At 36.8% G+C, this 11226-nt stretch overlaps 1 protein-coding gene across 2 annotated transcripts; it reads right to left on the bottom strand.

Annotated features, from left to right (window-relative positions):
- Window positions 1-212: 212 nt before the first annotated feature.
- FBXL21 (F-box and leucine-rich repeat protein 21) lies at window positions 213-10187 on the bottom strand. Of its 2 annotated transcripts, XM_010578875.1 has the most exons (6): window positions 10072-10187; window positions 8498-8638; window positions 5492-5943; window positions 3878-4000; window positions 2995-3166; window positions 213-1627 (listed from the first exon to the last, which is right to left on the bottom strand). In XM_010578875.1, exons 3-6 carry the CDS (start codon window positions 5864-5866, stop codon window positions 984-986), a joined length of 1314 nt encoding a protein of 437 aa, XP_010577177.1. In that variant the 5' UTR covers window positions 5867-5943; window positions 8498-8638; window positions 10072-10187; the 3' UTR covers window positions 213-983. The 2 variants fall into 2 exon arrangements, with proteins under 2 accessions (XP_010577177.1, XP_010577176.1); XM_010578874.1 differs by lacking the exon at window positions 8498-8638 and having other exon boundaries at window positions 521-1627; window positions 5492-5864; window positions 10072-10133.
- Between the last annotated feature and the right edge of the window lie 1039 nt (window positions 10188-11226).

Below are 11226 nucleotides of genomic sequence, written 5' to 3'. Positions count from 1 at the left end.
ATTTAAAGTGCTCTAAATCCTTAATTCCAGATAGAAAGCAATCAAAGACAACTGTATTCCATTTGATCCTTCCTTTTCACTAGTCACATTTATGAGATTCTTCTTATCTCTTAAAAATGAAAGCATGGAACAGCATTCAGACATCAATCTTTGTAATCAAAGGCTTGAACTCTCCCAAATCCAGAAGCTATTCCTTATACTCCACAGTTTCCGAAGTGCTTTGTCATTCACCCAATCAATCTAGATCCAAACTTTTAAATCCGTTAATTTTAACAAGGTCTCTTTCCCATCAATTTAATGCGTAAGACAGAAAAACAACATACTGTACAATGTAGTCTCTACAGTGTAGCTAATCTGACAAAATTATTTAAAGTGCAATTTAAAACTGGAAAAGTTTTTTGTAAGCATAAGCTTATTTACCACAACATTTTAATACACTGCCATGAGTTTAAGCTAGACTATATTTGAGTAACCTGGGCTAGTGTATTTTAATGTACAAGCTTTTACATTTATAACATGAATATTTTGAAAAATAGCTGCATAGAACATCATGACAAATAATACTGAACTCAAAGTTGTATCCAGCTTCCCATAAAGATGGATTTGCTTAAGGAAAAAAGTTTCTCTAGTCCTCTTCTAAATACATCAGAAAGACTAAACAAAGACATTAGAAAAATGCCAAAAAATCCAACCAACTTTAATGTGAATGGAATATTTAAACTGAAGCTCAGAGAAGCCCAAGTTCACTGAAGTTTGAAGCACCTGTAAACCACAGACATACTTTCAGAAGTGTTAAGTACACTTAATCTATTTTCTATTTCAATATACCATTAACATTCTAGAATGGTTTACTGTTACACTACTAGAGGTTCTCATGGTAGAAAAACTCAAATCTGGAAATAAGTTTTCACATTTCATTTTTAAATTTATTTGCATAGAAAGCAACACCCTGATTCTACCATTTTACCAAAAATGTAGAGAATTTACCACGTTGGCATCATATCAGGAAACCACATTCTTCCAAGGTGTTTGGAGACTTCCAGATGAAGGCGATCTAAGCTATAATCACTATCTGGAATCAGTACCTCCTCCATTATAGAAAGCTGGGTAAGCCTGCCCCCACACATCTTTACAAATTCAATAAAACCTCTGCAAGTTACTTCACATTCACCAAGTCCCATTGCTGTTAAGTTCTTACAGCGCTCAGCAATCCGAATAAGTTCATCGTCCAAAGGTTGAAGTCCATTAGCACACACAACCAACTCAATTAACCTTGGGCAATTCATGCCAATACGACCTAACATTGCTTTGCTTACTGCACGACCAAAGTAAAGGTGTGTAACAGGGGTTTCCTCTCTGAAGAAAGCATCAAATTCTTCTTCATATAAGAAGAAATACATCACGATGTTGACTTTGGGGGAGTGTTTAACAAAAGCATCCCAGCTTTGCTTTTTAATAGTGTGAAATTGAACTTGTCCAGGATTTTCACTCACAACATCTATGCGAAGGTGTTCAAGATCAACATGTTTTTCACTTGAAAGAGCCAGCAGCAGTTCATCACTTAATATGTAGTAGTTCAAAGCCAGCTCCTTAAGTCCATGACACTGGTCAGCAACACAAAGAATTCCTGAGGAACAAAAAAAATTACTCTGTAAAATGAAAAATTAATATAAGCACAGTTGTTTGCTGTAAAGCTCAAGCAAGTAATTATTCTATTGGCTTGAATATTCATGCCTCTATCAAAAAACCATGAAATATCAGAAAGTTCTAGATATCCACATCCTTTTATGGGGTTTTGGCCATAAACACTTATCAGTAAAAGAAGCAAGTCTAACTAGTTGCATTCATCTTGGATCTGCATATCTTTCTTCCTCTTTGCCCTTCCCTGTGCAGAATTTCCTCAACTTTGAAGAAGCAACAGAAGTCAGGTAAGATTCAGATGAAGCTGCCACTGTTCCCTTCCCCAATACTCCTTCCTTCAGCATTCATCTAAGCATTCTATTTAAATGATCACCAGCAACCTAGTTTAAGAGCTACATTAAAACAGACCCTTCCCTGAATTAAGACATAAACACCATAATTGCTCTTGATCTGTTGGAATACAAAGTACACAGATTAAATCACCTTTTGTCAACTCTGGAAAAGAATATAGGAAAGAGACCAGACCAGGATTCCCTTTCCCTAGCACCAAGGAAAAAGGTAAGTGAGAAGGGACCCAAAAGCCCTCTGAACTTTCTGGCAAGCCTGTATTTTGAAGGGAGTGAGCCCTTCACCAACCAATGCTAAAATGAGCAAGTTCATACTACTACATCTGAACACACGAGGGCACTACAGAAACTGAAATACTCTCAGCCTTACACAGCTAGTTTTTGAAATGTGTACACACTCCATTTTTTTTTTAATATAACTTTGAAGTACTAACACTTTTGATCAGTAATTTAAGCTCCCAGCATCTTGTGAAAGTTATTGACAACTGCTTTCATCCCCTTTTTCCCATCAACCAGTAGTTGATTCATGGGTTGAGGATTTTCCCACACATTCTGTGTTCCCACAGAATGTCAGTTAGTTAAGTTTACAAAATGACACACATTAAGTAGCATATATTTGGTTACCGTTACAGAGAACTGGCAAAGAACATCAAGTCCTTGGAACATGCATTAAAAGACTTGCACTAATTTTGGAGGCTTTTCCTCCTCAATGCCTATCAGAGGTACTGAAGCAGCTAAGAACGTAAAAAAATCCCCAGGATTCTAGAAGACACAGTCAAGCAAGGACCACCTCCACCTTCATTAATACGACTCATTCAGTAACACAAAGACATTATTCTCCTTCCCCTTCCAACTGTCCAAAGCCAAGACTAGGTCAACAACAGGCCTCTGCTAAAAGACTCAGAAGAACACTAGAAGTTTTATGAATAACTTGTTTCAAACCAAGTATTGACTATTGTTTTATGATACTTTACTACTACATTTTTCATATATATTCACTACTCACCAGCAGGTGATACATGAGGACAGCTGCTCATTTTTAGCAGTTTTAGAGTATCACTATTGTTAGCAACAAGAACCTTCAAGGAAGGATCATCAAGTGGTGTGTCATCTATCTTGATTGACGATAATGACTTGGAGTTTACAAAAACTACTGTCAGTGCTGAAGCAAAATGGGCCTGTTTGGAGACATTGAGGGAGGGGGAAAAAAGATCTTATGAAAAGATAGGCAGACCTTCAGCATCTATACCTCAGGTTTTGCACACAGAAACTACAAAAATAATCACTTCTTAGGCATCCTCTTTCTTGTGTAACAAAGAAATGCTTATTTGAACATGAACATAGAAAATCTTCATTTAAAAATGCGCTGCTGCAAGTGACAAAAATTAACTTTACACTCAATAGTTAACTCCATACACTCTGATTTATTTTTTCACTGCAGTAAACTTTCACAGGGGTTAAGTGGACACAGTGATGAGCCTGAAGTACCTAGAATTTATCTGCAGAAAAAAGGAAATGGCATTTATTTTATTTTCCAGAAAGTAACTCTGCCATGACCTATAGAGTCAAAGAAAAAAATCTCCCAAATATTTTAACAATATGCTGCAGCATGTGGTCATTGTATCTTTTAATCTAGAAATGGGGAAACTCAAGCCTTCTAAATTATTCCCCATCTCTATGCCACAAAGTATCAACACTACTAAATTTAATGAATGGAATCAATATTTTATTATCTTCCTAATACTAATGAACACCACAAATTAAAGAAGATATGCCAATAAATACAGACTGTTTCATAAAAATTACCGTCAACTGAATAACACAATAAGAAAGCTAAAGTTGTTTAAGAGTGAATTAAGGCACCCTAGTTACAGTTTGCAGAACATTACCTTAGAGACATTCATGAAGCTTGGTTTTGCTGTAGAAATCAAACCCAGTGTCTTGATAGAACAGTTCACCAGCTGAGAAAGGATGTCACAGGCTGCTTCTGCTGACTCAGTACTGCTATCAACCTATAAAAGCAATTTTAAAATCATGAAGTCATTCTTTATTATTATTTAGAAAACAGCATTATGGATAAACAAGACTGCAAGGTCCACAGCCACTCAGCTGTACTGCACCAGACAGCAGGACAAACCCAACATTAATTAGATATTTCAAAACAAGAAATTGATTTCAGGAAAGTTACTATTAGAAAACTTTCCTGACTATGACTGCTGGTATTTCCAATATGAACAGAGAGCTTAAACCTAAGCCTTCTCTTCAAATAACCTCATACCTTCCTAAACAACTGTAATTAGTATTGGTGTTATGATAGACAGTGGTACGCATGCACCTTTTTTTAAAATGCCAATTCTAAACTCTCAAAGAAAAAAAGACTTGATAAAGCCTAGATATACTCCAGCAAACTAACCCATTTTACCTGCAGGGACAACACCTTTGCATCTTGAATAATGAACTGATTCTCAATTCATCATCAACTGATTCTCAATTCATCTCAATTCAAAGCCTGATGACTAACTTTGGACAAATCACTACTTCATGTCACCTTCCTCCTCTGTAGTAGCTGAGATGATAAAAAAAGAGTAGCTGAAAAAGCATAAAAGTTGCATTAAGACATTACAATGCCAATTCATTGTAATCAGTTATATGAAGTGCAGAAGTTACAGGTATTTTATAACTGATTATCCATGAACTGCTTTGTGACCCAATCACAGTATCTCCCAATGTAAAACTGTTACCAGTGCCGAGAAAAAGAAGCTTCCGATTTTCATCCTAGCTTTAGTATCAATCCCTTCTTCTGCTTTTCCTTCACAGCTAAGAACTATGACTTCCTCTACAGAGAAGTGACTGCCAAAAGTGAACAAAGCACCTGTAATTCCAACTACGATCTTCTCAGATAAATAGAGTGAACTGTACCAAGCATTCAAATGAAAGAAGTCCGAATTCCTGCAATCCTGAGACTACAAACATAGCTCGCATTTAAATCAAGTTTACTGTTACTTAATTATGTCCTTATGTGTCAATCACCTGGATATACAGGCACAGCATCTTCTTCCCTTACTCACACTTTTTGAAAGCAGGGTTCTAAAATTTCAAGACATTCTTCTCTGTATAGCTCTATTTTGCAAGTAAATTATACACACAAGACAAACTTAAATGCTTCCATGTGTAAGAAATATTTATCTACACAATAATCTGTGGAGTACTCAGACTGCCACTAACATCGACTCACACAAGCTACGTATTCTGCATATTCTGAAAACATGTAATTCAATCTTCAGCACTGTATTGCATGACTTTAGCTCCTTCTTTACCTTGTAGAGATCAGAGTGCAGAAACTGAAAGCAAACAGTGTGCATGTGTGGAAATAAATTGTTGCAGTTGTTGCATTTTTAAATATAAGACTTCCCAAGTACAACACTTGAGCCAATCGACAGACAAGCTACATACATTACGCATGGTAGCATGACAGAACAAGCCTCCATTCATCCAAGACTTACCTTGAAGCTGACGTACTGCAGATGATCAGCATGCCTCTTGATAATCTGCTGAATGAGATCAGGATGTGTAGACTTTAAGTAAGAAGTAGCTGGCTGGCTAAGTTCAAATTCAAATCTCCTCCAGAGATCTGGGATGTGAAAAATTTCATTCCACCTTCGACAAACAGAAGATGCCCTGGCTCGATCTACTAAAGGTAGAAACTGAAAAATACGCAGAATAACATGGTGTGGAAGGCCTCCCCAATCCATTGAGGCATGCAAGTTAGATTCACCAAACACTGAGCCATATAAACAAGTTTTCTGTTTTTTGCTTTTCTGTGATGTTTGAGGAGCTTCATTTTCAACCACAACTTTCTGCCTAGCTCTTTTCATCATGAAAGTTTCAGATACTGGAACGATTTGATGTATTCAAACTGCACAGTTTCCTGAAAGGTCTCACATACAGTAGATCCCTAGAAAAACAGAGAAGATTAGGGGATGAAGGGAGACAAGGCAGTGGAAACACAGTAAGAGATAACAAGTTAGTAAAATTTAAATATTGCATGCTACTATGAAAAAAGGTATGTCCATACGTCAATATCCAGTGCACAGACATGAGCAAGGACCTTCTTCCTTGATACCTTTTCTTTTGTATAACTTGACTTGAACCTGGACAACTTGGGTTTGTTAATTTACCAAGTGTAGTTCATGTGTTAGTACTTAATAGTATATAAAGCACTTTGTAGAAAAAAAAAAGAAAGTATTTTACAGCAATGTAGTTTAGCAGTAGCAAATCGTGTATATTTAAGTTTAAACTCAGCAGACAAACTACAGAATCTACTCACGATTTCTAGAAGAATTTTATCAACTACAGAACCCAATTCATAAACTCCCTTTTCAAACACTGATGAACTTAGAATAAACGTGTTCAGAAGAGTCAGATTCAAAAGTTTTGCCTGTCTGCCCTACCGCTTTGCTTTGTTTTGGTTTTTTTACATCATGCCAGGCAGAAGAAAAATGTTGGTACAACTAACCACAAAAAACTTGAGAGTCCACTTATCAAAACAGGGCAAAGTAAGGTTCCCATGCTGTTTTTCAGCAGGAGAAAAAGCACAGTGACCCTGGAGTACAGCAAACTGCATGAATCTACTTCACTGAGGAACATTTGCCCCATGAGCCAGAATTCAGAAAAGAGCAGTGTAAGGAAAAGCTCTGCTTTCATATGCTGAAGCAGTACAATCTAGTCAAGTCCATTCTAGACTGAATTCTGTTATTCAGTCAATTCTCAACAATGGTCTTAACTGTTTCAAATGCCACTTCATTTTACAGTGGCATGAGGCCCCTTCTCAAATGTCCTACTAACTAGATGTTCAGCCAGACCTTTTCTCTTCCCCACCAGTCTGAAGCTAAAATTTTCAAAGCAACCATGCATTCCTGAAGAACAAACAGAAGACATTATCTATTTTTACCAAGCAACCTTCCATGGCAACCCTCACAGCATGCTTTTTCTGGACCAAAAATTTTCCATAGTATCTTCATTATAGGAGGAAAAAAAAATTAAAATCCAGAAGCAACTGCCAAAATACAGTCTATCCTATCACAAACTTATCTGGCATTTTCCCCAACTTATAAAACCTGATCTGTATGGCTGATGAGGTGGCTGACACACAAGCGTAACTCCATTTTTACGAAAAGAAAGCACGTGCATTCTTCGATAAGTGGAAAAGAACAACCTAGCCAGTCAATCAATAGCTGTTCGTATGACCAGCTTCACTACTGTTTGTCCTCCTGACAAATAATCTCAACGACCAAGGAATTTATTCTAGCAGTCGTTAGAAATCTTCACTCAGTCTCTTTAAAGTTCCATTTATTATAGTGATAGGTAATATATGCAGAAGGATAAACTAGCAACACTCCTTAAATTATATTTAATAACAGAAGTTTTTCTTCCCTGAATAGACACATGTGCCTTACCTTAACAAGCAAAGGCAGCAAGTCAATGAGAACAAACAATATGCTCCAAAACAAAGCAGTATTTCTAAACAATACATTAGTGTTACTAACATAATAAAGATGCAAGCTCAGCATCAATAAACATTTTGCTACTAGACCATTTTATCAAATCATCATCCACAAGACCATGTTTTATGACTTTTCAGTGCTTTAAGTCACAAACTGAATGGGCATTCTAAAGCATTATGTGTGGATGTAGTAATTAACCATTACATAACGCTCTCTTCCAGTTGCTCATAGCTTTGCTAAATTTAGCAATGGCTAAATACCTTTCGAGTCAAGTACCTGCTTTTTTTTCTTCCTCCTCCCTCCTTGGGAGGAATTTAGCTGTTTCCAAAACTAAAGTCCAGAACAAAAAATTAAATTAAATAAACGCTGTTGTCTGAGAACCTTCTCTATGCTTTTGCTATTCTCATGCAAATCTGCAACATCTCGGTAAAATGTAAGTTTCTGATAAAAATGGAAATTTTCACTTTCTTATCTGAAACTTATTTGAGCTTCGTGGGTGCTGCTTTGGCTCCCACAAAGTTTGGGCATCTGAGAACTACCGGAAGGGCATTCCCCTAAACCACAGGCCAGGCTATAGACCAGATGCAGCACACCGAGTCCAGACGTATGAAGAGATGTGACAAGATATGCATGGCGTACATAGTATCTACGCTAATGGAACATGGCCATAACTTGTTCTTGTTGCTACATCCCTTTAAAACTGATAACTGTAGAATTTTTATTTTTAGTATTCTAAATTGCAGTACTTTAAATCTAGCAAAATTACATTGTATTACACACTGTGGGATTCAAAGCCAGAAAAAGGTTCCATTGGTTATATATCATGAAGTTTTTACCAAACATGAAGCCCTAACATTTACTGTGAAAATATGAATGCTTATTTTGTTCTGAATACTTAAACTATGAACAGTATATATTTTAAAACACAACTGAACTTAACTAAATTACAGTTCCATGTGATATAATCCAGGTAGTATTCAATGAGAAGTTTACATGCACACATACCTCCAAAGAATGTGGAAGTTCCTGTCAAGTTACCAGCACCTTTCTGGTATCTGAACATCCATCCCTCTGTTGAGTCATCCTGTATGTGTGCATAGATTCCTTAACCAGAAGGCAGGGATGGGTCCCAGAAGATGAACTGACCTGTGAAGCCACCGACCAAAGAAAAACTGTTCTGCAACATCTGGGAGACCCACAGGAAGGACTAAACTCAGTTTTGGAACAAAGACTGAGATTAAAAGCACACTCTGTGCCGCAAGTCAGTCGTGGAAACAGAACAACAGAACATGACAAGCAAATTAGTTTTACCAAATGTTGTCATCTGAAAACTATCATTTAACTAATGAGCAGGTGTAAGTGTTGGCACAAACCTAGTTTTTGCATTATCTATAATTTTAATCACAACAGTACTCATGCAACACAAGGTATGCCTCTGGATTCTTGTACATTAGAGAAAGTAAGAACCTAAATAAGAAGCATTTTTTTTCAGTTCACTCTATACCAAACCCACATGAATCGAAGTAGTTATACTTATAAAGATATGACTTCTAATATTTTAAAGTTTAAGTACTCTTGGGTTTAAACATTACTCACTTTTACTCCAAAAGTATGCTTACTGCATCACAATAATCTTGACAAGAAACAAACTATTTTAGCTAATTAAACTCTAGCTGGAAAAAAGATAGCGATGATGTACGAATATGCTCCCATATACCAATATGAAAAAAATTACCCTGTATCTTAGTATGAAAGAGTATCTTGGTCTGCTGTAAGAAAGTATACCCAAAACCTCCAAATTCAGTTAGCCATTTTACATTATTTGAAGATGGTCTAATGGAAAGCTATTAGGAACAGCTACACGCATTTGCTAAATTATGACAGATTTGAAATTAAAAAGTAGATTTAGAAACTGAAGATGTTTACAAAGTATCATGTTCAACCAGTAAAAAAATCTTTAGAAACCTTCTAATGCTGAACTTTATCTGTCTTTAAGATAGGAGACATGAGGCTTTAGATTCTCTCAGGTCATATAATCTTTTGAAAAACTACCCAGTTAGTATCAGCTTTATAGTTGTAAAGTACCTGTGTTATTTATGAATACAACAAGAGAAGCAGCCCCCACCTCCTAAGCAAAATCAAACTCAAGCACTGAAATCTGTGCAAGTAATGCTGTTGCTCAGCTCACACATGAGAAAATCTAAGAGCTGCATAGCCATGCTTGTCTATAAGAAAGCTGATATACATTAGTAACTCTGTTTGTAGACAGCATGTGAAGTTTGTAATTTATGGTGGCCTTGTATTGCACAGACAGTCTGCAAGTATTACATGTTCTTCTGTGAAGTGAGCAGACTGTCCCTTCGCTAACTCTGCACGGCACATAAAATTAATTCGAAAAAACTGCTGTCAGTCTCTAACTCATAAAAGGTAGGTTTCTAATGACATGTGTAAACAAAACACGTAAATAACATTATAATTGAGAGTGCAAAACACTGAGATACAATTTAAAGATTCAACACAGAAGTATATTAGGTGTAAGTTTATAAACTGCACAACATAGTTTGAAGTGGCTTTCTTACCTAAAGAATGATTCCAAGTTACAATAGGCAATAAATGAATGAACTGAGGCAGCTGCAGCCATGGGGCACTCAAAAGCATCTGTCTGCTTTCCCCTCCTGTTCAGATAAAATGCCACAAAAACCTTTATTACCCTTGTATTAAGTCCCACGCAAAAATGATAGGAAAATACGTTGACATCAATTTATACTTTTTCTTGCTTTAGTGAAGGAGCTTGAGGGCATCATCTTAACACAAGGTAGCTTATCCCAAATTGCAAATACTGTGTCAGCAATAGAAACAGAAGGTCAGATTAAGTATAAAACTGATGGGAAACAAGTGCTGCAACTGCATTAACGTTGTATTGGCCACCAGTACAATATAAACAGTAAATTATTGAATATTTGCATTATCATTACCATTAGTAGTGAAGTTTGGTAAACACCACTGACTATCACTACTAATGTAATCTAAGAGTCATAGAAAACCTGGGGGGGAAAAAAACCCAAAATGTTTTTTCCTGCCTTTTTCCCTTCATTGGCAAAGCTGTCTATTGGCCTAGGGAGCTACGTGACAGAGGATCAAAACACAGAGGCCACATGGCACAGCTTCCTACCACTAAACGTGCAGCAGCCTTAAGTCAGCAGCTGGTGCAGCGTCACATGGCAAGGAGCAAGACAGGAGCTGCGGTTCATCTATCAACAACAAACCACCCAGCCTGCAGCCTCCTCCCTGTTTACAAGCTCCCAGAAACCAGACGACAGTCTGTGCAACCTGGGAGCTGCATCACAAACTACCACATCAAGGGGGCTTAGGTTAAAGGTCCCCTACCTGCCTCCACACTATTTTCTTTTAACACTACATTAGAGGTAAGCTTGTGTTTCAGGGTCTTCCATCAAAAGTAATTATCCAAAGCTTTACCCTCAAGAATATCACTAAGTCTGCTTTTATAAAAACACACCAAATAACTGAAATCTTCCTCATGATACTTTATGTGCCTATCGTGACAGGGGGGGAAGTATACTCTTCCATCTGTTCTGAACTCAAGATTTCAGTATTCTTCCCAACACTTCTCAGTGTGGCTGCAAGCAAAATAATTGTTAATAGTAAAATAACATCTGAAAATTAAGAAAAGGACAGTAATATCCTTTTACAGTAAGAAATGTATCAAATATAGT

This window comes from Haliaeetus leucocephalus, unplaced genomic scaffold (assembly GCF_000737465.1).
Source record: "Haliaeetus leucocephalus isolate CR32 unplaced genomic scaffold, Haliaeetus_leucocephalus-4.0 Scaffold656, whole genome shotgun sequence".
Classification (NCBI taxonomy): Eukaryota; Metazoa; Chordata; class Aves; order Accipitriformes; family Accipitridae; genus Haliaeetus; species Haliaeetus leucocephalus.
The sequence above is the reverse complement of the archived record's forward strand: the minus strand, read 5'-3'. Positions and strand labels throughout refer to the sequence as shown.

Excerpts from the sequence above, each read along its gene's own strand:
- FBXL21 (XM_010578874.1), bottom strand. The coding sequence starts at position 10,133 with ATGGCTGCAGCTGCCTCAGTTCATTCATTTATTGCCTATTGTAACTTG. Across the intron at positions 4,001-5,491 it reads TGCAGTACGTCAGCTTCAAG|GTTGATAGCAGTACTGAGTC; the intron begins GTAAGTCTTGGA and ends TTGCTTTTATAG. Across the intron at positions 3,167-3,877 it reads GCTTCATGAATGTCTCTAAG|GCCCATTTTGCTTCAGCACT; the intron begins GTAATGTTCTGC and ends GTCTCCAAACAG.